Source organism: Elephas maximus, chromosome 3 (assembly GCF_024166365.1).
Source record: "Elephas maximus indicus isolate mEleMax1 chromosome 3, mEleMax1 primary haplotype, whole genome shotgun sequence".
Taxonomy (NCBI): domain Eukaryota; kingdom Metazoa; phylum Chordata; class Mammalia; order Proboscidea; family Elephantidae; genus Elephas; species Elephas maximus.
This window is the reverse complement of record NC_064821.1, coordinates 85,443,421-85,470,811: the sequence shown is the minus strand read 5'-3', so window position 1 is coordinate 85,470,811 and position 27,391 is coordinate 85,443,421. Positions and strand designations below refer to the sequence as shown.

Here is a 27,391-nt window from a genome sequence, read left to right as displayed (position 1 = left end):
CAGCAGCTTTCCAAAATGGCTCTTGTCCCGGAGGCCTCTGGGATTCACAGCAGGACTTATTATGGGATGTCGCACCTGGCAGTCTCTCACTCCCAGGGTTTGATTCCCCAGCTGGGGCTGTAGCCCCTCACTGCCCCTGGTGAAAGGTCACACAGCGGTCACAGGTAGATGTTCTGTGCATGTCCCTGGGCCTGGTTTTCTCCAGCTGCTTCTGAAAGGCAACTTTAAAGAAGCTTGTGGGCTATTTTTAGATATGCTGCCCCATTGTTCTGGGGATTGGCTTTGCTTCTGTGCCCTGGCCCATTTCTTGTTTGCAGATTTGGGGCCGCTCTGTTCCCTGTCTTACTAAGTCTCTAGGTTCCACACTCAACCCCTATTACCTCCCTGATAGTGTAGTCTATTTCTCTTTTACTTGCTTCTCCTCTAACCACACCAGTCTCTTTGCTGTTTCTCAAACAGGCACCCTCCGATCTCTGGGCCTTTGCTCCCTGTCTCAGTTTGAACCCACCAACCGCTCCATGGGAGAAAGACGTGGCAGTCTGCTTCCGTAAAGATTATAGCCTTGGAAATTCTGAGGCAGTTCTACTCTGTCCTATAGGGCTGCTATGAGTCGGAATCGACTTGGCAACTGGCCTTGCCTGGGAAGAATGCCATCCCCTCCCCTTCTGGTTCCAGCCCACCTCCTTCACAGGCCAGAAAAACTCCCTCTTCAGCTCTAGACTTTGTACCTGTCACCGGAAATTTATTTGCTTATCATGGCCACCAGCCTGAACAGCTGCCAGTTGAGGTGTTTGCTCCTTCTAGGGCCCAGCTGTACCAAGCCGACCAGCACCGGGGTGGAGGGGTGGAGGGGTGGAGGGGTGGAGGGGTGGAGGGGTGGAGGGGTGGAGGGGTGGAGGGGTGGAGGGGTGGAGGGGTGGAGGGGTGGAGGGGTGGAGGGGTGGAGGGGTGGAGGGGTGGAGGGGTGGAGGGGTGGAGGGGTGGAGGGGTGGAGGGGTGGAGGTGAGGTCTGCACGCATAAGGTTCTCAGCAAAAGCTGGGAAGGTGTAGAATTAGGTCCTCCCTGTTGGAGGTGCTGCCTACTGCTCTGCCCTCCACCCTCACCTGCAGCTTCAGCCCCGCCTGCTGCCTCCCAGCTGAATCAAGTGGAGGCTCTGGCCCGCCCACCTGTCCAGGTTTTGCCCGCCCAAGCCGGAAGCTTCCTCCACGGACGTGCACAGTCCCTGAAGGTGGGGAGCAGAGGGGGAATTAATTGGGAGACCTAGGGAGGGGGCACCCAGGCCCTACATAGGCCCTTGGGGGCTCCTGGGAACAGGGAAGAAGCTACCATCAGGGGTTGTGTGTTGGTGTGGTGTCTGTGGAGGCAAGTGTGACTGGAGGTGTGGGGTGACAGACTGTGTGTGTGTGGGGGGGATGGGCAGGTCACTGTGGGGTGTGAGTTCAGAGGCCTTTTGGGGGGTGTCTTGTACCCTTGGGGAAATTTCATAAGGACAGGACAAGCAGAAAAGGGATGGGAGTAAAATCTTAGAGGCATCAGATTGAACTCAAGTTATTTGAGTTTAACAAATTCTTGTTTTCTGAGGACCCAGTGCCTAGGGCGGGGCCCACAGTAGGCACCCAATGAGTGCTTGCTAATTAATGAATGAGTGAATGATTTACCTCTCCTTTCTAAGCACATCTCCACCAGGAGACCAACTCCCGCTCATCTCACAAGCCTGCCTTGAGCAGCTGAGTGCCAAGCTCTGGCCAGCGCCAGGGCACAGACCAAGCAGCCCAGAACTTGCCCTCAGGATGCTGCCGTCTAGTAAATGGCCGGTTCTGACTGGTATTTGGGTAGGACAGTGAAGAGGGACAAGCTTGCAGGCAGAGAGGGACTGATTTGGTCTTGAAGAATGGAGGACTCAAAAAACTGAGGAGGGGATGGCAGGGAGCAAAGAGTGGGCGGTCAGGGAGGGGGTGTGTGTGTGTCTGAGGGGAGGGTGGGGAGCAAGAGGGTAGGTGGCCCAGGAGGGGAGGTACGTTTGTCTGGAGCAGGGGTAGGGAACTGTGGAGAGGAGGAAGAAAAGTTTGACCTGAAGGCCTTGTGCAGGGATTGTGAGGAGTTGAAGGAGATGCTAAGAAATCTGCACACAGCCCCAGGGGGATGGAGAGCCCTTGGAGGATTTTTAAGAGGGGGAGTGATAAAGCCCAAATCTGATTCTATCACTCTGGGGAATGGAGTAGAGGTGGGGAGAGACCAGTTAAGGGATGATTTCAAACGTCAAAGTAAAAGATGATGGTGGCCTGGACTAGGGCAGTGGCAGCGAGGTGGAGAGAAGGGGCGTGCTTATTGCAGAGTACTTACAGGCAAGGCTGATAATGGCAGGTTGGAGGTGAGGAGTGAGCGAGTCATCAAGGTCTGGGTATTAAAGAATATGGCAGAAGACCCCCTAACCTAGGTGCTTCTCTCCTAGGTACTCTCCTAGCCTGGATCCTCCTCCCCTAGGTACTCCTCTGATTCAAGTGCCCCACCTGCTGATATTCTCCAGCACTAACTGCTCCTCTTCCAGGTACCTCCCTAACCCAGGTGCTCTTCCTCTAGATACTCCCCAACCTCAGGTGTTCCTCCCAGACACGCCTCTGGTTCAGGTACTCATCATCTGGATATTCCCAAGTCTAGATGATCCTCCTCTAGGTGTCCCCAGCCCAGGTGATTCTCATCCAGATACTTTCCTGATTCAGGTGATCCTCTTCTGGATACTCCCTGACTAGAGCCTCCCGTGGGGGTCAGGGTATGGCCCTCTGTGGGCAGAGGTGGATGGACAAGGGATTTGATTGAAGGGCTAAAAGTAGAGGTGGGGTGGCCATGGCTCTTGACTTAGGAGCGCAGGGGCCGGGGCTGCCCAGGCTGTGTCTGTATCATCCTACATGTGTGGTCTCCACTCTGTCTGGTTAGCTTCAAGCGACTGGAGTCATTCCACCTTTGGGAGCCAGGACCTGCCTCTGCCCACACCTCCCCTCTTCAGCCTACCAAGCAGTGTTGTAGGCTGGGCTCTTGCATCAGAGACCTGTGTTCAAATCTTGTGACTTTGGCTGAGTCAACTTACCTCTCTGAGCTGTATCTACAAAGTGTGGATAATGTTTATATAGTACCCATATAATAGGGTTTTGTGAGTGTTTCGACTGTTTTTTTTCTTTTGTTTAAGCAGTTCCCAAAGCTGGACCCCGCGCTATTCCCTTACAAACAGCTGATTTCTGTGTGCTTGGTTTGTTTCTGTTCTGTAGACAACTGGTTATGGCCCAGTGGAGCCTGTACAGCGAGTGAGTGTACAGCGAGTGAGTGTGACCTGTAATGTGTGCCCTGTGGCCATCCATGACACCTACACATCTCTGCATTTTCCAGGATTCTGTACCCTGGGGCTGCCTGGCATCTGGAGGTTTCCTTGGAGCCAGGACTGTTTCTGGCAGAGGACAAGGCTCACCAGTGCCTTCAGACTCCACCATGAGTGAGACAAACCAAAGTAAGTGCCAATGGGAGGGTAGGCAAGGAGGGTACAGGGAAGGACGCTGCCCTCACACCTCTTGGTTTCCCCAGGGAGCATTATCTGGAACCCCACCCATAATGCTCTTCCTTTCTCTACAGCAACACCAGCCATGTCCCCTGGACCGGGCACTGGGGCCCGGGCGTGGCCTGTGCTGGTAGGGGTTGTGCTGGGCGCTGTGGTCCTCTCTCTTCTCATTGCACTTGCTGCCAAATGCCACCTCTGCCGCCAATACCGTGCCAGCTACCAGCACCGCCATCTGCCTGAGACAGGGAAGAAGAACTGCCCAGAGGTGGGTGAAGATGACGATGACGATGGCTTCATCGAGGACAATTACATTCAGCCTGGGGCCGGTGGGGTGGGACCAGAAGGTAGCAGGGATCACTTCTCCCTCTAGTCCTGACCTCTGGGTCCCCTCTCCCCATATCTGACAGCTTAAGGATAGTAGGAACTACATGGGAGCTGTGAGCCTCAGGGATAGCAGTGGCTAGGGTTTAAGGGTAGAACAGGGCGGGGCACTCTGCCTTTCCCTTACCCCTGCCCAAACTCATCCTCCACACTGGCCACCAAAGTGACAGTGACCCTCTCCTGCTCAGTAACCTTCAGTGGCTCCCTGCTGTTCTCAGGATAAAGTCCATTAAGGGCCTAAGTATGGAAATAAGGCTCTTTGTAATCAGGCCCCTGTCAGCCTCTTGCCTTTCTTGCCTTTCCTTACTTTATTTTCTGCTTAACTGTTTGTTACTCCCCCGTGCACCAAGCTGCTTTTCCATGTGCCTTTGTTCATGCTGTTCCCCTGCCTAGACTCCCTTTCCCTTCTTCCCCTGACAAATCCTCTGAAAGCAATGAAAAACCCTGGCCAATAGATCCCATGTGGCTGGCCTACCTGCCAGCATTTCAAATGTGCCCAGATGGTAACATTTGAGCAGTTAAAAACCAGTGCTAAATTTCTTACTGAAATTTTTTCCTAGCCAATAAAGTAGGTGATCTAAATTGTTATATTACGGTTTCCACAAAGATTAACAAATTTATTTCCATTTTGAATAAAAACAAAAAGTTGTTTTTATTTTTCCTGAGCTGAAACTTGTACATAAAAAAGTTGTGCAGCACTCGTAGCTGGGAGACGGTCCTCAGAAGTCCCTTCTTCCAGGACACCTTCCTCGAACCCCTCTGTCTTAAGCACCCTGTGTGTTTCTCGACCACTGCTCTTGCCACATTTTATTTTAATCTTTATTACAATTTACACTTACACTTTCTGGGCCTGTCCCCACCGCTAGACTGTGAGCTCTCTGAGGCCAGAGGCTTTGCCTTATTCTGTATCCTCAGGTTCCTACACAAGGTGGGTGCTAAATAAATGTTTGTTGAATTACTGTGGGTTGAGGAGTGGAATGAATGAAAGTTGAGCAAGTAGGGTCAAGTGTGGAAGACTTTTTTTTAATTCAAAAATTAATACACAAATTGTTTTGTGACATTGTTTGCAATCCCTGCAATGTGTCAGCACTCTCCCCCTTCCACTCTGGGTTCTCCGTGTCCATTTGTCCAGTTTTCCTGTCCCATCCTGCCTGCTCCTCTTGGCTTTTGGGCAGGTATTGCCTATTCGGTCTCCCATACTTGAACTAAGAAGCACGTTCCTCGCCTGTGTTATTGTTTATTTTATAGGCCTGTCTAATCTTTGGCTGAAAGGTGGTCTTCGGGAGTGGCTTCAGTTCTGAGTTAACAGGGTGTCCAGGGGCCATAGTCTCAAGGGTTCCTCTGGTCTCTCTTAGACTAGTAAGTCTGGTCTTTTTTTGTGAATTTGAATTTTGTTCTACTTTTTTCTCCTGCTCTGTCCAGGACCCACTATTGTGATCCTTGTCAGAGCAGTTGGTGGTGGTAGCTGGGCACCATCTAGTTCTTCTGGGCTGAGGTTGGTGGAGGCTGTGGTTCATGTGATCCATTAGTCCTTTGGACTAATATTTTCCTTGTGTCTTTGGTTTTCTTCTTTCTTCTTTGCTCCAAACATGATAGGACCAATAGATGTATCTTGCAAGCCTTTAAGACCCCAGATACTACTCACCAAAGTAAGATGTAGAACTTTTTTTATGAACTATGTTATGCCAGTTGACCTAGATATCCTGAGACCATCGTCCCTAGACCTCAGCCCCAGTACCTCGATCCCTCAAGGTGTTTGGATGTGTCTAGGAAATTCATATGGCTTTGCCTCGGTCAGGTTGTGTTGACTTCCCCTATTGTGTTTTGTCTTTCCCTTCACCAAAGTTAACACTTGTCTACTATCTGGTCAATGATTTCCCCTCCCCTCCCCTGCCCTCCCCTGCCCTCCCCTGCCCTCCCCTGCCCTCCCCTGCCCTCCCCTGCCCTCCCCTGCCCTCCCCTGCCCTCCCCTCCCCTCCCCTCCCCTCCCCTCCCCTCCCCTCCCCTCCCCTCCCCCATAACCATCAAAGATCATTTCTTTTCTGCAAGTATACCATTTCTTGGGTTTGTATAATAGTGGTTTCATACAATTTGTCCTTTTGTGATTGACTTATTTCACTCAGCACAATGCCATCCACTTTCAACTGTGTTGTGAGATGTTTTCATCATTTTTCTTTATTGTTGCATAGTATTCCATTGTGTGCATGTACCATAGTTTGTTTATCCATTCATCTTTTGATGGGCACTTAGAATGTTTCCATCTTTTTGCTATTGTGAATAATGCTGCAGTGAACATGGTTGTGCATATGTCTATTTGTGCGATGGCTCTTATTTCTCTAGGATATATTCCTAAGAGTGAGACTGCTAGATCTTATGGTATTTCTATTTCTAGCTTTTTAAGGAGGCATCACACCATTTTCCATAGTGGTTGTACCATTTACATTCCCAGGAGCAGTGCATAAGCATTCCAATCTCCTCACAACCTCTCTAACATTTGCTTTTTTTTTTTGATTAGTGCCAGTAATTTGGGGGTGAGATGGTATCTCATTGTAGTTTTGATTTGCATCTCTCTAATGGTTAATGGGAGCCCTGATGGTGCAATGGTTAAGAGCTTAGCTGTGAACTAAAATGTCAGCAGTTCAAATCTACCAGTGCTCCCTGGAAACCCTATGGGGCAGTTCTATTTTGTCCAATAGGGTCGCTGTGAGTTGGAATCAACTCAATGGCAATAGGTTTTTTTTTTTTTTTTTTAATGGCTAATGATCGCAAACATGTCTGTTTTGGAAGAAATACAGCCAGAGTACTCCTCGGAAGCAAGGATGATGAGACTTCGTTTCATGTACTTTGGACATGTTATCAGGAGGGACCAGTCCCTGGAGAAGGACATCAAGCTTGATAAAGTAAAGGGTCAGTGAAAAAGAGGAAGACCTTTGGTGAGATGGATTGACACAGTGGCTGCAACAATGGGCTCAAACATAACCATAGTGAGGATGGCACAGGACTGGGCAGTGTTTCATTCTGTTGTACATAGGGTGGGTATGAGTTGGAACAGACTCAGTGGTACCTAATAACAATTTTATCTTTTTAGGGGCTATTATAAATGGTATCAGAGCCCTGGTGGCAGAGTACTTAAGTGCTTGGCTGGTAACCAAAAGGTCAGCAGTTCAAATCCACCAGCCGCTCCTTGGAAACCCAATGGGGACAGTTCTGCTTTCTCCAAAGGCCACTATGAGTAGGAATTGATTTGATAGCAATGTTCTCTTTGTTGGTGTATAGGAATCCAATTGATTTTTTATGTCAACCTTGTATCCTGCTACTCTGCTGGATCTTTCTATCAGTTCCAGTAGTTTTCTTGTGGAATCTTTGGGGTTCTCTGTGTATAGGATCATATCATCCACAAATACAGATAGTTTTACTTCTTCCTTTCCAGCTTGGATGCCCTTTATTGCTTTTTCTTGCCTTATTGCTCTAGCTAGAACTTCTAGCACAATGTTAAATAGGAGTGGTGATAAAGGGCATCCTTGAGTGTGGAAGATTTTATCAAGAAGCTTTGACTAAGGGAGAAAGACAGCGTAATAGCTGCTGCTGGGGAGACGGGCAAGGGAGGCAGTTTTAAAATTAGACGAGTTAAAGTTCTTTTGGTTACAAGCAATGGAAAGGAATTTTGGATCTTTCCTGGAATCAAAGGAGGAGCTGATTTGGGAGGGCAGGAAGCAGATAGTCTCAGCAGCCTGAGGTCAGGCACTGTCCCTCTAGTGCTCTGTCACGGGCATTAATGAGACTCTAAAACTCCTTTTCTAGTTCCAAGTACTCAAGGGAGAGGATCTGATTGTCCCTGTTTGGCTCAGGTACCCACCACAGGGCCATTCAGTCATGACTGAGGAGCATGATCCTGTAGCACAGACGGTGGCTTTTGGGAGCCCACCTGTTTGTTCCCACCTGTATAGTGTTAGCCTTTGAGGACAGAGTCAGAGAAGGAAAGTGAGGGGATGATGGATGAAATGAGGATCCTGAGAAAAAGGTGGAAGGCTAAGGAGGGCTGGAGTGCGGGTCTGAGGAGTACCCGTGGGCAGTCAGGAGGCGGGCCTTGGGTGCCAAGACAGAGCTCACACTTCATCCTGAGGGTAATTGAGGCTCATCTATGGACTTTTTTGGGCAATGGAGTGATGTGATCCTTCTGGCTGATGTGCAGATATTGATTAGATGGGGAGAGACTGAAGGCTTAAGTCCAGCGTCCAGGAGATAGGTGGTAAGACCTGACTACGGCATAGTAGAGGGAACAGAGAGATTCCAGAGATGTGTAGGAGGCAGGGTGGACAGTGGTGATTCAGTGGTGGAATTCTCACCTTCCATTCAGGAGACTGGGAGATCTGAGTTGGATTTCCAGCCAGTGTATCTCATGTGCAGATACTACTCGTCTGTCAGTAGAACCTTGTATGTTGCTATGATGCTGAACAGGTTTCAGTGGAGCTAGCAGATTAAGACAAACTATAAAGAAGGACCTGATGATCTACTTCTAAAAAATCAGCCAATGAAAACCTTATGGATCATAATGGTCTGATTCCTAACTGATGGTTAGAACGGTACACGACTGGGCAGCATTTTTGTTCCATTGTGCATGGGGTCCCCCACGTGTCTGTCAGTTTGTCATAATGTGGGGGTTTGCGTGTTGCTGTGATGCTGGAAGCTATGCCACCAGTTTTCAAATAACAGTGGGGTCATTCATGGAGGACAGGTTTCAGCTGAGCTTCCAGACTAAGACTAGGAAGAAGGACCTGGCAGTCTACTTCTGAAAAGAATTAGCCAGTGAAAACCTTATGAATAGCAGAGGAACACTGTCTGATACAGTGCTGGAAGACGAGCCCCCCAGGTTGGAAGGGACTGAAAAGATGACTGGGGAAGAACTGCCTCCTCAAAGTAGAGTCGACCTTAATGACGTGGGTGGAGTCAAGGTTTTGGGACCTTCATTTGCTGATGTGGCACGACTCAAAATGAGAAGAAACACCTTCAATCATCCACTAATAATCAGAACCAGGAATGTACGAAGTATTAATCTAGGAAAACTGGAAATCATCAAAAAGGAATTGCAATGCATAAACATTGATATCCTAGGCATTAGTGAGCTGAAATGGACTGGTAAAGACCATTTTGAATTGGACAATCATATAGTCTACTATGATTTTCTGATTTCCTTCAGTTTCAGCTTGAACTTCAAATGAGGAATTGATGGTCTGTTCCACAGTCGGCCCCTGGCCTTGTTCTGACTGATGATATTGAGCTTTTCCATCATCTCTTTCCACAGATGTAGTCAATTTGACTTCTGTACGTTCCATCTGGTGAGGTCCATGTGTATAGTTGCCATTTATGTTGGTGAAAGAAGGTATTTGCCATGAGGAAGTCGTTGATCTTGCAAAATTCTATCATTCCATCTGCAGCATCGTTTCTATCACCAAGGCCATATTTTCCAACTACTGATCCTTCTTTGTTTCCAACTTTCGTATTAAAATCCCCAGTAATTATCAATGCATCTTGATTGCATGTTCGATCAATTTCAGACTGCAGCAACTGATAAAAATCTTCTATTTCTTCATCTTTGGCCCTAGTGGTTGGTGTGTAAATTTGAATAATAGTCGTATTAACTGGTCTTCCTTGTAGGCATATGGATATTATCCTATCACTGACAGCATTGTACTTCAGGATAGAGCTTGAAACATTCTTTTTGATGATGAATGCAACACCATTCCTCTTCAAGTTGTCATTCCCAGCATAGTAGACTATATGATTGTCCTATTCAAAATGGCCAATACCAGTCCATTTCAGCTCACTAATGCCTAGGATATTGATGTTTATGCATTCCATTTCATTTTTTGACAATTTCTAATTTTCCTAGATTCATACTTAGTACATTCCAGGTTCTGATTACTAATGGATGTTTGCAGCTGTTTCTTCTCATTTAGAGTATATCCCACCTGAGTTTAGAGACCATTTGAAGAACAGATTTGACGCATTGAACAGTGGTGACCGAAGACCGGATGAGTTGTGGAATGACATCAAGGACATCATACATAAAGAAAGCAAGAGGTCATTGAAAAGACAGGAAAGAAAGAAAAGACCAAGATGGATGTTGGAGGAGACTCTGAAACTTGCTCTCGAATGTTGAGCAGCTAAAGCAAAAGGAAGAATTGATGAAGTAAAAGAACTGAACAGAAGATTTCAAAGGGCGGCTTGAGAAGACAAAGTAAAGTATTATAATGGCATGTGCGAAGAGCTGGAAATGGAAAATCGAAAGGGAAGAACATGCTCGGCGATTCTCAAGCTGAAAGAACTGAAGGAAAAATTCAAGCCTTGAGTTGCAATAGTGAAGGGTTCTATGGGGAAAATATTGGATGACGCAGGGAGCATCAAAAGAAGATGGAAGGAATACACAGAGTCATTATACCAAAAAGAATTAGTGGATGTTCAACCATTTCAAGAGGTAGCATATGATCAGGAACTGATGGTACTGAAGGAAGAAGTCCAAGCTGCCCTGGAGTCATTGGCGAAAAACAAGGCTCCAGGAATTGATGGAATATCAATTGAGATGTTTCAACAAATGATGCAGTGTTGGAGGTGCTGACTCCTCTATGCCAAGAAATATGGAAGACAGCTTCCTGGCCAACTGATTGGAAGAGATCCATACTTATGCCTATTCCCAAGAAAGGTGATCCAACTGATTGTGGAAATTATAGAATAATATCATTAACATCACATGCAAGTAAAATTTTGCTGAAGATCATTCAAAAATGGCTGCAGCAGTATATTGACAGGGAACTACCAGAAATTCAGGCTGGTTTCAGAAGAGGATGTGAAACCAGGGATATCATTGTTGATGTCAGATGGATCCTGGCTGAAAGCAGAGAATACCAGAAGGATGTTTACCTGTGTTTTATTGACTATGCAAAGGCATTTGACTGTGTGGATCATAACAAATTATGGATAACTTTGCAAAGAATGGGAATTCCAGAACACTTAATTGTGCTCATGAGGAAGCTTTACATAGATCAAAAGGCAGTTGTTGGGACAGAACAAGGGGATACTGATTGGTTTAAAGTCAGGAAAGGTGTGCACCAGGGTTGTATTCTTTCAACATACCCATTCAATCTGTATGCTGAGCAAATAATCCAAGAAGCTGGATTATATGAAGAAGAACGGGGCATCAGGATTGGAGGAAGACTCATTAACTACCTGCATTATGCAGATGACACAACCTTGCTTGCTGAAAGCAAAGAGGACTTGAAGCACTAATGAAGATCAAAGACCACAGCCTTCAGTATGGATTGCACCTCAACATAAAGAAAACAAAAATCCTCACAACTGGACCAATGAGCAACATCATGATAAACGGAGAAAAGATTGAAGTTGTCAAGGATTTCATTTTACTTGGATCCACAATCAACAGCCATGGGAAGCAGCAGTCAAGAAATCAAAAGACACATTGCATTGGGCAAATCCCTGCAAAGGACCTCTTTGAAGTGTTGAAGAGCAAAGATGTCACCTTGAAGAGTAAGGTGTGCCTGACCCAAGCCATGGTATTTTCAATCGCATCATATGCATGTGAATGCTGGACAGTAAGGAAGACCGAAGAAGAATTGATGCCTTTGAATTGTGGTGTTGGCGAAGAATATTGAATATACCATGGACTGCCAGAAGAACGAATAAATCTGTCTTGGAAGAGGTACAACCAGAATGCTCCTTAGAAGCAAGGATGGCGAGACTGGATATTATATACTTTGGATGTGTTGCCAGGAGGGATCAGTCTCTGGAGAAGGACATCATCCTTGGCAAAGTACAGGGTCAGTGGAAAAGAGGAAGACCCTCAACGAGATGGATTGACACAGTGGTTGCAACAATGGGGTCAAGCATAGCAACGGTTGTAAGGACAGCGCAGGACGGGGCAGTGTTTCGATCTGTTGTGCATAGGGTTGCTATGAGTTGGAATCAACTTGATGGCACCTAACAACAACATAGTTTACTGCGCCGGCAATGACAACTTGAAGAGGAATGGTGTCACGTTCATCCTCAAGAAGAACATTTCAAAATCTATCCTGAAGTACAACACTGTCAGTGATAGGATAATATCCATATGCCTACAAGGAAGACCAGTTAATATGATTATTATTCAAACTTACGCACCAACCACTAAGGCCAAAGATGAAGAAACTGAAGATTTTTATCAGCTGCTGCAGTCTGAAATTGATTGAACATGCAATTAGGATGCATTGATTATTACTGTTGATTGGAATGCGAAAATTGGAAACGAAGAAGGATCAGTAGTTGGAAAATATGGCCTTGGTGATAGAAACAATGTCAGAGATCGAATGATAGAATTTTGCAAGACCAATGACTTCTTCATTGCAAATACCTTTTTTCACCAACATAAATGGCAGCTATACACGTGTACCTTGCCAGATGGAACACACAAGAATCAAATCGATTACATCTGTGGAAAAAGATGATGGAAAAGCTCAATATCATCAGTCAGAACAAGGCCACGGGCCGACTGTGGAATGGACCATCAATTGCTCATATGCAGTTCAAGCTGAAACTGAAGAAAATCAGAGAGTCCACGAGAACCAAAATATGACCTTGAGTATATCCCACCTGAATTTAGAGACCATCTCAAGAATAGATTTGACATGCTGAACACTAATGACCAGACTAATGACCAGATGAGTTGTGGAATGACATCTAGAACATCATACATGAAGAAAGCAAGAGGTTATTGAAAAGACAAGAAAGAAAGAAAAGACCAAGATGGATGTTAGAGGAGACTCCGAAACTTGCTCTCAAACGTTGAGGAACTAAAGCAAAAGGAAGAAATGATGAAGTAAAAGAGCTGAATAGAAGATTTCAAAGGGCGGCTCGAGAAGACAAAGTATTATAATGACATGTGCAAAGAGCTGGAGATAGCAAACCAAAAGGGAAGAACATGCTCAGCGTTTCTCAAGCTGAAAGAACTGAAGAAAAAATTCAAGCCTCGAGTTGCAATAGTGAAGGATTCTATGGGGGAAAATATTAAACGTTGCAGAAAGCATCAAAGATGGAAAGAATACACAGCGTCATTTTACTGAATAGAATTAGTGGATGTTCAACCATTTCAAGAGGTAGCATATGATCAGGAATTGATGGTACCAAAGGAAAAAGTCCAAGATGCGCTGAAAGCATTGGCAAAAAACAAGGCTCCAGGAATTGACAGACTATCAATTGAAATGTTTCAACAAACGGATGCAGCACTGGAAGTGCTCACTTGTCTATGCCAAAAAATATGGAAGACAGCTTCCTGGCCAACTGACTGGAAGAGATCTGTATTTATGCCAATTCCCAAGACAGGTGATCCAACTGAATGTGGAAATGATTGAACAATATCATTAATATCACATGCAAGTAAAATTTTTCGAAGATCATTTAAAAGTAGCGGCAGCAGTATATTTACAGGGAACTGCCAGAAATTCAGGCCGGTTTCAGAAGAGGACATGGAACCAGGGATATCATTGCTGATGGCAGATGGATCCTGGCTGAAAGCAGAGAATACCAGAAGGATGTTTACCTTGTTTTATTGACTATGGAAACGCATTCAACTGTGTGGATCATAACAAATGATGGATAACATTATGAAGAACGGGAATTGCAGAATACTTAATTGTGCTCATGAGGAACCTGTACATAGATCAAGAGGCAGTTGTTCAGACAGAACAAGGGGATACTGACTGTTTAAAGTCAGGGAAGGTGTGCGTCAGGGTTGTATCCTTTCACCATACCTATTCAATCTGGATGCTGAGCAAATAATCTGAGAAGCTGGACTATAGGAAGAAGAACGGGGCATCAGGATGGGAGGAAGACTCATTAACAACGCGCGTTATGCAGATGACACAGCCTTGTCATCTGAAAGTGAAGAGGACTTGAAGCACTTACTGATGAAGATCAAAGATACAGCCTTCAGTATGGATTACACCTCAAAATAAAGAAAACAAAAATCCTCACAACTGGAACAATAAGCAACATCATGATAAACAGAGAAAAGATTGAAGCTGTCAAGGATTTCATTTTACTTGGATCCACAATCAACACCCATGGAAGCGGGAGTCAAATCAAAAGGTGCATTCCATTGGGCAAATTTGCTGCAGAAGACCTCTTTAAAGTGTTGAAAAGCAAATATGTCACCCTGAAGACTGAGGTGCACCAATCGCATCATATGCACATGAAAGCTGGACAATGAATAAGGAAGACAAAAGAAGAATTGATGCCTTTGAACTGTGGTGTTGGCGAAGAATATTGAATATACCACGGACTGCCAAAAAACGAACAAATCTGTCTCGGAAGAAGTAGAACCAGAATGCTTCTTAGAAGCAAGGATGGCGAGACCACATCTTACATACTTTGGACATGTTGTCTGGAAGCATCAGTCCCTGGAGAAGGACATTATGCTTGGTAAAGAACAGGGTCAGCAGAAAAGAGGAAGACCCCCAATGAGGTGGATTGACAGAGTGGCTGCAACAATGGGGTCAAGCATAGCAAGGATTGTAATGATGGCGCAGGACCGGGCAGTGTTTCGCTCTGTTGTGCATAGGGTGAGTATGAGTCAGAACCGACTCGATGGCACCTCAAACAACGACAACATGCATGGGGTCACAAGGAGTGGTGGGGTGACTTGATGGTAGCCAGCAAGAAGAACATAGGTGACGGAGTTGACAGAACATGTTGACTGCTTGAATATGGGGAAATAGGAGGGAGTCAAAGAAGCCGCCCTGGTTTCTGGCTTGGGTGGCTGGGTGAATTGATGAGGAGCAGGTTTTTGCAGAATGAGGATTCTTAGTTAGATGTGGAAGTTCCAGGGGGTGATGTCGAGGGGGACAGCTGGACTCACAGGAAAGAAGTCTGGTCTGCAGACATGGCTTGGGAATGAGCAGCGATAGGGTAATTGAGACTTGGAAGTGGATGGATCACCAGGGAGAGGAGCAGAGTGAGAGGAGGCACTGAGGGCTGAACAGCGAAACACCGACATCTGGTCCATTGTCAGCAGAGGGGACCTGGCAGGGGAGGCTGGGGAGGAGCAGCCAGAGAGGAGGAGAGTCCAGCTCACACAGCTCCAACCCCAGCAATTGTCCAGAGATGATCTGACCCCGCAGGCCTGGGAAAGCCCTGTGTCTGAGAAAGCAGGAGAGGTTGCCATAGCCTGAGATCCCGGAGGAGGACTAAGAACAGCAGACCTAAAGGCAGAGGGCTCATCCTGGCTTCTGAGGGAAAGGCTGCTCAAACCCAGTTGGGCCTGTCCCCTGCCCCTCATGCTCTTCCAGTCCCCATATGGAGGGGCCCACCCTGCCTTCAGTTCTGTGCTAGGGAGCAGCTCAGCTGTCCTTGTTTTTACATATTCCTTGGGACCTGAGCCAGACCCTCTGAGGGACCCAGGAGAAGGTTATGGACTCATACCAGATTAACAGCCACTTTTCCTGAGCCTAGCACCCAACAAGGGTCTGCATGGCGGGGCTTCATCTCAGATTTGGCTGGTGGGCAGCAAGCACAGCTGAGCAGGGCCCCAGAGTCTTGAGAGCCTTGGACCCTGTCCTGGGAGGCAGGATCCTGACAGTGAGTCTGTTCCCACTGTACCCAGCATGCCCAGCCACAGGCCCAAGGAGAGAGCATGGTCTGGGCCCATAGGCTCAAAGGACTGGGGATGCTGGGCTCAGCCAGATCTCTCTCTGTTCCGCCCTCTTCTGGCTTCAGGTCCTGGGCCCCAGCCTGCATTTGCCCCCAGCTCTGTGCCCCTCCTACCCTCCTTAGCAACTGCCACCACCTTCTCTGTCCTTGGAACCCCTCCCCAGACCTGAGTGTGGAAGATAACCCAGCTTCCCAGCTGCCTCATCCTGTTGCTCCCAAAGACAAGGAAGGCCGCATCCTTTGTCTTTGCGTGGAGGCCAAAGACAGGGGTTTATATAAACCACAGACATGAATTTTCTACAAACCACATGGCAGAGCAACAAAGTGAGTTGAGAACACAGGCTGCCTGGATTCAAATCCAGGCTCTGCCACTATAAGCTTTGTGACCTCGGGCAAGTTATTTAACCTTCCAATGCCTCCATTTCTTCTCAGTAAGCTGGGGTAACAGTGGTACTTTTCTCATGTAATTGTTAGAAGGCTTAAATGAGTTAATAAATATAAACTAGAACAGAGCAGGTTCTCTTCAAGTACTAGCTATAATCCCTGTGGGCTCCTCCAGGGCGATAGCCCCCAGCTCCACCCCACCCCCATGAGAGACTAGTCTTGATCTTGAAGGAGGAACTTGCCAAGTCTTACTCACTTCCCTGCTGGGGATTTGGATGTCTCTGTTTCCCAGGATTCAGGTTGGAACACCCTGTCAGGGCAGCAAATGACTTGAATTAGAATCTCCTCTACTGTGTAGAATAACAACGATTATAGCACTGATGTTATGTTGTCCTAGCACTTCCTTATAGTAGCCCTGTTGGACAGGTAACCTCCACCCCATTTTATAGACTGAGAAGTTGAGAGGCTCAAATAAGATAACTGCCACTTGCCACTTCACCCAGCAGTAATGCCATTGTCTTACCCTGAAGTAATGATCAAACTCAGAGAAGGAACCTCTGGATTGTTGAACTTGTTTCCACCCTGCCTGGGCTGGCACCTCCACTCCCACCCCACCAGTGAATTGGAGTCAATAAGTTGCAGAGCGTAGGCTCCAGGTTTGGGAGAGCAGACTGTGAGGGTAGAGTTTCACAGACCTTCAAGCAACCCTTCCCTCAGAGGCCAGGATGAGCCCTCTGCCCTTAGGTCTGCTGCTCTGGGTCCTTCTCCGGGATCTCTGGTTACAGCAACCTCTCCTGCTTTCCCAGATTCGGAGCTTTCCTGGGCCTTCAGGGTTAGACCATCTCTGGACAATTGCTGGGGTTGGAGCTGTGTGAGCTGGACTCCCTTCCTCTCTGGCTGCTTCTCCCCAGTCTCCCGTCTCCCCTGCTAGGTCCCCTCTACTGACAACGGACTAAATGTCAGTGTTTCAAGAAGCAGCCCCTGTCCTTGGACGGGAAGTCGAGCATGAGGGGGATGTGCTGGTCCTGTGGGGGCCTGGAGGAGGCTCCTCTAGCAAGACCTGAATGTTCTCAGGAGGCCTGATGCCTCATGTGGGGTGTGACTGGATATGGCTAAGAACTACCTGGACTGGACTAAATTTGGCAGTTCCTGGAACATACTCTTGCTGAGTAGCCAGGTGACATGGCTCAGGACCTAGAGTTTGACTGTTAAGCCCAGGAGAAACATGTGGCAAGTTTCTCTCTATAGCTGACCTATAACCCCATGGGAGCCTCCAGGTCCGGATGATTCTACTCTGTGTCTCATCAACCCCCTCTTGTCTTCACCCAATACCAGTTTAGAGTTCAGGGTCTATTATGTCAAGCTCTCTCTTGCCAATATCCTCAACTTACCTTCCCCCATTGTTCCACCATTGCACCCTCCTGGTGAAACTCAACCTGAAACCAGCCCCTCGCTACGCCTGCATCCTGGCCTCTTGGTGCTGTTGACAAAAACACACCATCACCAGAGCAGGTGCCTCTGTTAATGCCTGGTCTCCAGGCTCAAGGGAACTCTCAAAGCTAGCAATCTTGCTGTGTTGCCTTTTTTTTTTTTTTTTGTCAGGTCCCTCTCCCATTCTCCACAGCAGCCCTTTAAAACCACCTCTGCCTTGCGGTGAGGATAGCTGTTGGCCAGGACCTTTCTCAGTTTCCTGCTACAAAACTTACAAATGTACCTGTGTCCACTTTCTTCTTTCTCTCCTATTCAAATGGAATTGTAAACGCAATCTTGTGCCATGGGCCTGCCTGTCTCCCCTGCCCCCCTGCCCTGGGACTTTGCCATAAGAATGAACTCTTCTCTATCTTGTGTCTTCAGCCTCTTTTTCTATTCACATTCATCTAATCACATCTCTCCGTTTGGAAAAGCTTCTCCAATCAATCACAAAGACCTATCAATCCCATCTTCTGAACATCCATGGAGTCTATTCTCTTTCACTTTATCCTAATGGCCTCCTCCTAGTCTAAGCCCCATCATCTCACACCTGAGCTATGGCGTAAATCTCCCAGCTGGTTTCCCAGCCTCCATTGTTGCCTCTTCCAATTATTTATCTTCACTGCAGGCAGTGGGATCCTCCTAAAATACAATTCTGACCAGGCCATTCCTCTGCTTAAAATCCTTCACTGACTTCCTCTTGGCCTTAAGAAAATATCTCCCCTTGCCGCACTAAGGAGCCTCTTGGACTGGCCCAGTGCCTGCAGCCTCATCACTTGCCTCCCTCTGGCTAATTGTGCCATGTTCTAGCTACACAAACTCTTTGTGGTTCCTTAAAGGCGTCAAGTGCCCCTTGTCTCTGGCCCTTTGTTCATGCTCTTCCTTCTTTGTGGGATAATCTTCTTGACCACTCTGGCATGGCCACCTATTGCATCCCTAAGGGCCAGCTGGGATGGCACTTTTCTGGGCTGCTTGGCCGTTTCTTCTTCTTTTTCTCCTTTTTAAAGTCAATGCCCAGCTTCACGCTGCAGCCAGCAAGTCCCAAATTCTGACCATAGTACTCCCCTTATTAAAACCTTTCCATGCTCCTCAGTGTCCTCAGGACAAAGTCCAGATTCCTCAGCTGGGCTGACAAGGCCATTCAACAAACAGGAGGAAAGAAGGAGAGATTTAGTGAGAGCAAGGTGAAGTGTTTGTCGTATAGCTCTCATTTTATCCTTGAAGTAGGAGGTTAAGTCATCTGCAGAAAGTGGGTGGTGAGGGGAGTAGGGGGAACTTGAGGGTCACTATGAGAGCAGGAGAGACAGCTGACCAGGGAAACACAGTGTAATTGGTGAGTGATGCTGTGGACCCGGCTGAGGTTGGTGATGAGGGATTCACGGGGACACCAGGCTGCCTGGCTGTGCAGATTTTTCTCATAACTGGTGACCACATGTGGCCAGGTGCAGTGAAGGCAAATGGTTGGAATCATTAATGGAGGGGATTTTACTGGGAGTGTGGACCAAAGGGCAGGGGGTGAAGGGACTGAGGACTCTGTCAAGGAGTGGGCGAAATGATGGGTCACAGAATCTTAACCAGATGATAAGGAGGGGAGGCCTTAGAACGAGATAGCAGAGGGCCCAGTGGACCAGTGGGTGCCAGTGGACCAAGGTGGGTTTAGTGAGCTAATCTAAGCAAGCAAGCTGAAGGCAGGAGGTGGTGGTAAGTCTGCTTTAGTGATTGTGGAGGCAGAAGCATTTCTGCTCTGCCCGTGCTCCGACCCAGCTCTTACCACCACCTGCCTCCTGTTCTAGCTGGGTGTATAGTGCCCATTTCCACTACACTATGGAATAGGCCTTCTGGGGGCATGAACCATATTCTTCATCTAACATCCTTCCTAGGAGAGACTGATGCTGGCCTTGCCTTCGGTAGCTGCTCAACCAGAAATTTTTGCTGTGTGAACCTTACCCTTCCCCATCTTCTAGGCCTGTGTTTCTGTTTCCCTAGTTTCTTAAAAGAAATATTGTGAAAGACTCTAGCCCTTTGTCAGCCAAAAGGAAAAAGGAATTTCCCCCTATATTTCAGGATAGAGCAGCATCTGGGATCCTCTAAAGGCTGAGGAGTTGGTGATAATGATAGACGCCTCTTGGAAACCCAAGGAGAGCCAGAATTTCTGGAGTAGAGAGCATAGAGCCTCAGGAGGGAATTGTTCCATGCCAACAGTGGACAGTGGGTCAACTTCCCTACCCTTCCCAACAATAGGTGGGCTTCTCCTTGCACACACACTGCCATCCGACTAAGCCAGCATCCTTCATCCATCCATCCATTAGCTAATCCAACAAAAGCCCCTGTGTGTCAGGCCCATGTTGGGAACTACGGATATACAGATGAGCAAGACCCAAACCCTACCAGGAAGACTCACCACCTGGTTAAGGAGACAGGCACATAAAGGAATAATTGCAGACTGGTGTCCACAATCGAGGGTGTAACAAGTGTAGAGAAGTGGCAACTTACTAGTTAAGGGGAAGAGAGAAGACTCCCCATAGACTGGCTACCCAGAGAACTGGGTCTTAAAGGACAAGAAGGCCAAGAGAACAATACACATAAAGCCTGGGGAAAGCAAGAGAACATGGAGAGTTCACAGTGTGCCTCCTCCAGGTGCTTTGTGGGGGAGGGGGAGGGGGAGGGAGAGACCAATTCATGTTAGGGTGTCCTGACTATCCTGTAAGAGGTGGGAAACCACAAAAGGATTTTAAGGTAGATTTGCATTTTAGGGTGATCACTCTGGCGGAAGTGTGTGTGTATGTGCAGGCAGGATGGCATGTGTAGGGTGTGGATTTAAGAGGAGACAGGAGCAAAAGTAGAATAGTAAGGAGGTTGCTTTACAACCTAGGCAAAGACACAGAGGGTCCTGTTTTGGTAGTGGGCATAAAGGGATGGATTCGACAAATATTTATGAGAGAAATCAGCAGGAACTGGTAATTTAGTTATCAGACACAGGGTGAGGAGACTGAGAAGGCACAGTCTTGGATTACTCGTTTTTAGTCTGGGTACTTGGGTGAATGGTGGTACCCCCAGATAAGACAAAGGAGCTCTTTCAAGATAGAGAGGAGAGGGATCGAATTTTGAATATGTGGAGTATGAGGTACCCATGGAATACCCAGGGGAGAGGTTTCTATTGTACTGGGTGTTCTTGAATGTGCGCTATGCTCTCTGTGTCTGCTCAGGAGCCCTTCAAGGCACTTTTTATAAGCCCTCAATTTGCAATGTCCTTCCCCTCAACTGTCAACTTGGCATTTTCTTCGGGAGATTTCCTCAAACTTATCAGCTGAAAGCAATTTTCTCTTGTCAGAGCCTCTGTAGCCCTATGTTTAATATCTCTTAGGAGATATATCTCGTTTTCCTGCCTCTTTTGGTATTCTTCATGGGGCTTTATGTCAGCTGCACCTTGTGAAGCAGGAAGTGATGTAATAGTAGTCAATGCTCTTGAGCACTGCGTCAGTGGGACTTTACGGTTGCCACTCAGGAAGTACCACTGCACCATAGAAGGGAAGACCCCTTCTGGTGATAGCTCCAAGCAGGAAGTGACTCTTAACAGCCCAAGGGGGTTTCAAACACCCCTCCCATGCCCAGGAGCCCAGAACTGGGCCAGCTGGTGCAGTGACCACACAGATCCAGGATGTTCTGGTTTCAAAGGTAGGGTAAGCAGCTGCAGCCCCCCAGCTACCCTCTGGGGAATTGGCCAAAGGGAACACAGCCGAAGACAGAGACAGTCTCCAGAGAAGCCAGCTGATAAGACCCCAAGACTTAAGGCCTTCTCTTGGGCCAGCTCATGAACAAATGTGAACGAATTGGGTCTTCCATCCTGAATGCTCTTCTCCCTGGGACCTGAAACCCAGTGCCTCCCCAAGGTGGACACCTCCTAACCCTATCTCCCCTCTAGTTCCTTGTTACCTAAGGAGAGAAACCACAGGCCTGACCGAGGAGCCCTTCAAGGTACCTTTTATGAGGCTGACACAGGAGCAAAGAGTTAACTTTGGGAGGGTGGGGTGAGGAAGAAGGGTCTTTGAGGTGAGAGGGTGAGGTAATGACAATAACAATAGCAATAGCAGCTGCCATTTTTATTGCACATCTGCCACATGCCCAGTCATCCCGTATATGATCCCATTTGATGCTCACAATAGATCACCATGGCCATGACCCTCCAGAAACTGAGGCTCAGAGAAGTTAAGTCACTTGTCCAAGGTCCTCCAACTGGTAAGTGGTAGAGGGGGGATTCCAATCCAGGCCTGTCACACTCTGGAGCCTATGTTCTTTCTACTTTGCTGCTAGTTACCTTCCTCAATGAAGGGTCACTGGTGGCAGTCACTAGGGTGGGGCAACAGTCACTCCTGTGGAAATTCCTGATGGGCATTATAAGGGCAGGGTTGGATTTGAGAGGTGTTGAAAATAAGGGTCAAGAATCTTTGTGGATCCCATACACTTCTCTGGGCTCTGTCCAGAGACCCCAGACACAGACAGGCAGACTCTGACAGTTCCATGGACACGAGAACCCGGTTCCAAGGAGACACACATTCACCTTCCCATGGTGTAGACATACACGGACTCTTAGTCACGCACTCACACAAGCCCACAGCTTCCCTGACACAGTCCTAGGAACCATCACATACGCTCATCGTCCCCTACATACTCACTCACTCACTCACTCATGCCCCGATGTTCTGTGGATGCTGAGGCAGGTCGCTGGGAAGGAGGACTCTGGTTTGGCTCGGTCAGATGAGGCTAGCGATGCTGGATGTGGTCTCATGTCGCTGGCCAGCAGACAGCTGTCCTGAGATGCTGAAGATGCCGTCACTGCCAACGTGGCCACTGTGGGTGGAGGGGGCAGCCGCTCGGATAGGGGGGCAGTGTCCACTCACGCCCACCTGATACAGTATCAAGCCTAGCAGCAAGAGCAAGCCTGAGGCAGCCAGAGCAATGCCCACTGACAGCATGGCAGCCAGCGGCTGGGCAGGAGTGGGGGCAGCAGCCAGTCCAGCCAGTGTCAGCCCGGTGACCAGCAATACCAGGCCGCTGAGCAGCACCACGAGGGCATCGGCACCTCCACCGCTGCGCAGCAGGGCCACGTGGTGGGGCTGACGCACGCAGTTCATGTCCTGTACAGCTGAGCTCATCAGCTGCTTTACCAGCACCAGCAGGGCCAGCAGACAGAGCACTGTGCCGGATGCTAGCCGCCACTCACCTGAGCGGCTGCTGGTGGAGGAAAGCAGTACCACACCACTTGCCCCACAGCCCGCCACAAGGACCACGGCCACAGCAAAGCAGAGTGCCGAGCGCCGCGGCTGCTGGGACCACCACAGCTCCACCTGCTCTGCCAGTACATCTGCTGGCAGTCCCCGGCCCACCGGGGCTTGAGTCTCTCCTTCAGACATGGCTTGGTCTGGCAGGGATCAGGGCAGAGGGTCAGTGTCAGGGGCTAGAGGCCGTGGTTCATGGCCTGGTGCCCTCCGCACCTGCTTGGCAGCTAGAGGCCAAGAGTCCTGTTCCTCTCACGGTCCAGGGTATGGTCACCCTTACCTGCAGGGAGGGAATCATTGCTGTCATCACTCCAGCCCACTTGTCCCTCATGTCCCCTCCTGGGAGCCTTGGGAATCTCCCCCAGTGTCCGTGGAATCCCCCCTGGGAAAGCTCTCTCCCCAACACTGCCTCCCCAGTGACCCCAGAAAAGTTCCCTTCCTCATAAGGCACCCTCCCCCACTCCACACACCCAGGGAATCCCCCTTGCCCAGCCCCTGACCTCTCTAGCTCCAGCTGTCTCAGATGCCTGTCCCATCCCGGCTGGCCGAGGAAGCTGGTGCCACGGTGGACGATGGGACTAACAGCTAGAGATAAAGCCTCATTCAGGATCAGACTCACATGGCCTCAGCTGTCACTGCTGGCTCCTGGGATGGGGGAGGAGGCAGGGAAGGGTGTGGAGGGAGAGGGGTTTATGATTTAACTCTTCTGGAGCCAGCAGTCTGACTGTTGCATCTTTTCTCTTAGGGCCGGACTGTTTCCTCCTTCTCTGTGGGTTAGGATCTGACCCCTGACACCCGCCCTTCCCCAACATCCCATCTGCTCTCACAACCACAGCTGCAGCAATAGAAGCTGAGGGGTCCCACATCACTCTAGAACCTGGATCTCTCTGCTGAGCTTCAGACCCATAAAGTCCATTATCACCTTCATGTCCCATAGTCAGGAAACCCTGGTGGCATAGTGGTTAAGTGCTATGGCTGCTAGCACTTCGAATCTGCCAGGCGCTCCTTGGAAACTCTATGGGGCAGTTCTACTCTGTCCTATAGGGTCACTATGAGTCGGAATCCACTCGACAGTACTGGGCTTGGTTTTTGGTCCCATAGTCACCTCCGAAGCAACAGGTCCCAACCCAAGCTTGTTGTCTACCCCGAAACTGCTCCTCCTCCTACAGGCCTTACCACCCTCTCAGCCACCCAAGTCGGAATACTGTGAACAGACTGCATGGGATGCCTCCTTCTCCCTCTGCCATGTCTAACCCACGTCCTGAGTTCACCTCTCAGCACTTCTCCATTCCTTCCCTGCTCTCATCCCTATGACTCCTGCCTCTTCACCCCTCCCTCCGATTCCTCACTGCTCCTTCCCTCCCCCACCCTTCTCCACCCTCCTCCATGACTTCTCTAAAGTAGTGCAAAGGACAAATAAGGGCTCTGGATTTGAACCGAAGCTCTAGTCCTTAGCACCAGGGGGAACTTGGGTGGGGACCTAACAATGGTCACTCATTTAACAGGGCCTCTGGAGATCATCATCATGACTCACACTGGGAAAATAAAGCAGGCTTGGTTCCTGTCCTCAAGGAGCCCCAGTTGAAACTCCCAGTTGACAGCAGGAGACAGCCCTAAGGGCACGTCCTGTTCTCAGTGGCTAGTGCTGGGCTGTGGGTTGGGAGCTCAGTGGAGGGGCCTGGGGGAGAGTCAGGTAAGCCTGATTAGTTTACCTCCTAGAGCCTCAGTCTCCTTATCTGAAAAATGAAGACAATAACATTTATCTTGAGGGGTGGGGCTGAGTCATTTGACATCTTCATTTCAGAATTCCCGAAGGGGCCTAGAGCCGGCACATAGACGTTCCACACATGGTTTCTGAATAAAGGGACTGGATGTTGCTCCCTCCAGTTCAGTAGGACTCCTGCTTTATACATAGGACACAGGCCTTGGATCATTCCAGGAACATAGCCACCTGGCGGTACAGAGGTCACACCCCAGATGAGGTTTCCGGCCCCCATGACTCCTCTGCAGGGGCTGCCCAACACAAGTTGGGTGGGTCACCTTCAGATGCCCCTGAGGGAGTTGAGGGAGGGGCCGTGGGAGGGGCCCCTGGAGTCAGTCCCAGCATTCCCCTGAGCTGTGACTGCACTCCCTGATCCGAAAGTGCTTGCATAGGTGAGCTGGGACAGCGATGCCAATCTGGGGAAGGGGTGGAGGTTATCGAGGGCGGGGGGGGGGGTGGGTAGAGCCAGTGGGGAAGGTAGGGGCGGAGGAGGCAGAGGGGGGCGGGGGGGGGGGCTACGGGGCACTCACGAGAAGTCCGGACGTGCTGAATCCGATCCGAGCAGGCAGGGCGGGTGGGGCGCTCCAGCCCCGTTTCCGGGGAGACGCTTCACCCGCCTAACCTGCACTCAGGTGAGCCTGGGGGGAGGAGATCAACAGGTGTTGTTTCCAGAACAGGGCCTGAACCGATTGGCTGACGTGGCACAGCTCCTTCTGCTGGGCAGAGGCATTCCTGGGAAGGGAGGGGCTTCTGTCACCTGCTGTAAGGGCTGGGAACACAATTCGCAGACCTGGGCAGCAGGAGGAATGTTGTCTATCAGCCTGGGCCCCAGCTCCAAGCCCAACTGCTAGCCTTACCTCCAGCCCCAAACTCCAGTCCCAAACTCAGCACCCAACTCCAGTTTAAGTAGAATTCGTTGCTTCAATCCCAGCTCCTGCCCCAAATCCCAGCTCCAATATTGAACCTCAAATTCCAATCTCAATCTCTATGCTATTTCCAAATCGAATTCCAGTCCCAGCTCCAAATTCCAACCCCAAATCTGGCTTGAAACCTCAGTTCCAACTCCTTATCCCAACCCCACCTCCACATTTTAGACTTAGGTCTTAGACCCCAACCTCAACCCCAGCCCCAACTTTGACTTCTATTCCTGAATCCAGCCCCCAAAACCCAACGCCAGCCTCAAACTCAGCCTCAGCCCCAAATTCTAACCCTAGTTCACCCTTAAACCCAGCTCCAGCAGCCACATCCCTTGGCCCTTTTCCCTGGGCTGGAGCCCCCACAAACCCCTGCTTCATTCTCCTTCAGTCAAAGCCTCAAATGCCTGACTAGTAGGTCTGCCCCACCTGTATGGATCCTGCTTGGCCATTGGCTGGGCCAGTGGCCAATAGATGCAGGAGAAAAAAACATGCCGCTCCTTCACAAGGCTCATAAAGCCTCCACGGGGCTGCCAAGCACACCAGGCCAGTCATTTGCCACTGGCCCCTGCCCTCCAGCCAGAAAGAATGTCGGTCAGTTCTGCACGCCTTGCCCTCTTCTCTGCTCTTCTGGATTTTCAACTCAAACAGTTTCCCCGCCTGGGATATATACCACTCCCACAATCCCAGTCTGGCCAATTTGTGTTTTTCAACTAAGATGTCACCTCCTCCAGGAAGCCCTCCCTGACCTCCAGGCTGATTTAGGTGCCTCTTTGGTGTACCCATAGCCCCTGTGCTTCCCCCACAACTGCTCTTTCTGTAATATGCTGCAATTGTCCTTATTATCTATCACCCCCCACTAGATATATGGTCCCCAACAGGTCTGGGGATGATGTGTTTTGTTAATCATTGTGACCTCAGTAGCCAGTACTGTGCTTTGCACATGGGAGGTAATCAATAAATATTTGTTGAATGGTTGAATGAACGAATGAACTGACAAGTGTGCCCAGCAGGGAGCATGTGAGATGAAGCTGGAAAGACATCTTTGGCTCAGGTTGTACAGGGCCTTGAATGCCACGATGAGGCATTTGGCCTGGGTCAGGGGCCCATGATGGGTTCTGAATTATAACAGGGCCAGAGCTCTGCTTCTAGTAAATGAATCTGGTGTGACACACCACTCTGGCTGGTGAGGGGGTGGGTGGCTGGAGGTGGTAGGTAGCAGGCTGTCACCATCTCCTGGCCTGAGCCCTTTCTAATGCCTCTTGCTTCTCTCCTTCCAGTGTAAATGAAACAGACGAGAAAAATAAAACCAAAGTTATCTTTCCAGCATCGGCTTGATCTGCCTGTGCCTCTCTTTGCTACGTTCCATGGAGATGATGGAGAGCCAGCCAGAACTCTAGTTCAGGGCTGTCCAATTGAAATATAAAGTGAGCCTTGTATATAATTTAAGATTTTCTAATAGTCTGTTAAAAAAAGTAAACAGGCGAAATGAATATATTACTATATATTTTATTAAACCCCTAAATATTTTCATTTAATACACAAATTATTAATGAGATATTTTAGTCTTTTGTTTTTGTACAAAGTCTTGAAAATTTGGTGTGCATTTTACAGTCACGGTGTGTCTCAGCTCTGACTATCCACATTTCAAACGCTCAGATGCTGCACGCCACGGCGTTGGATGGTCCTTCCCCTCAGAAAAGGTTAGGGCAGCCCGACTATTGTGGGGCAGGCTGGAATCTGGCGGACAGTGATGTGAGGGTGCAGGCGCCCATCCTGCCACTTTGGCAAAGCATTATAAAAATGTCCTGTGCACTCAAAGGAGTGGGGGCCCAGGGGGCCCTGGCTGTGTATTATTCTTGCACACGTCTGAGGTCTATTTAGTCTCCTGGTTCCAAGGAGGGGCCAGTCCCAGCGAGACTCACGCCCACTGTCCTGGGCAGAGCAGGGGCAGGAGAGCGC

General features: G+C 48.8%; 2 protein-coding genes and 1 long non-coding RNA gene across 9 annotated transcripts in view; 2 read left to right on the top strand and 1 right to left on the bottom strand.

Moving 5' to 3' along the window:
* Positions 1-755: 755 nt before the first annotated feature.
* Positions 756-4,898, top strand: C3H1orf210 (chromosome 3 C1orf210 homolog). The gene is made up of 4 exons (XM_049875535.1): positions 756-836; positions 1,008-1,229; positions 3,383-3,500; positions 3,623-4,898. Exons 1-4 carry the CDS (start codon positions 756-758, stop codon positions 3,916-3,918), a joined length of 717 nt encoding a protein of 238 aa, XP_049731492.1. The 3' UTR covers positions 3,919-4,898.
* A 16,672-nt stretch (positions 4,899-21,570) lies between these two features.
* Positions 21,571-25,820, bottom strand: TMEM125 (transmembrane protein 125). Of its 6 annotated transcripts, XM_049879015.1 has the most exons (5): positions 25,800-25,820; positions 25,046-25,247; positions 24,288-24,489; positions 23,254-23,398; positions 21,571-23,033 (listed from the first exon to the last, which is right to left on the bottom strand). In XM_049879015.1, the coding sequence occupies exon 5, from the start codon at positions 22,886-22,888 to the stop codon at positions 22,229-22,231; it is 660 nt and encodes a 219-aa protein (XP_049734972.1). In that variant the 5' UTR covers positions 22,889-23,033; positions 23,254-23,398; positions 24,288-24,489; positions 25,046-25,247; positions 25,800-25,820; the 3' UTR covers positions 21,571-22,228. The 6 variants fall into 6 exon arrangements, with proteins under 6 accessions (XP_049734972.1, XP_049734975.1, XP_049734969.1 ...); XM_049879018.1 differs by lacking the exon at positions 25,800-25,820 and having other exon boundaries at positions 21,571-22,896; positions 25,046-25,607; XM_049879012.1 differs by lacking the exon at positions 25,800-25,820 and having other exon boundaries at positions 25,046-25,603.
* LOC126072992 (uncharacterized) overlaps positions 24,781-27,391 on the top strand; it is an 82,298-nt gene continuing 79,687 nt past the window's right edge. For both annotated transcript variants that reach the window (XR_007516636.1, XR_007516635.1), the window contains exon 1: positions 24,781-24,907. This is a non-coding gene — a long non-coding RNA (uncharacterized LOC126072992). The remainder of the gene's footprint in view (positions 24,908-27,391) is intronic.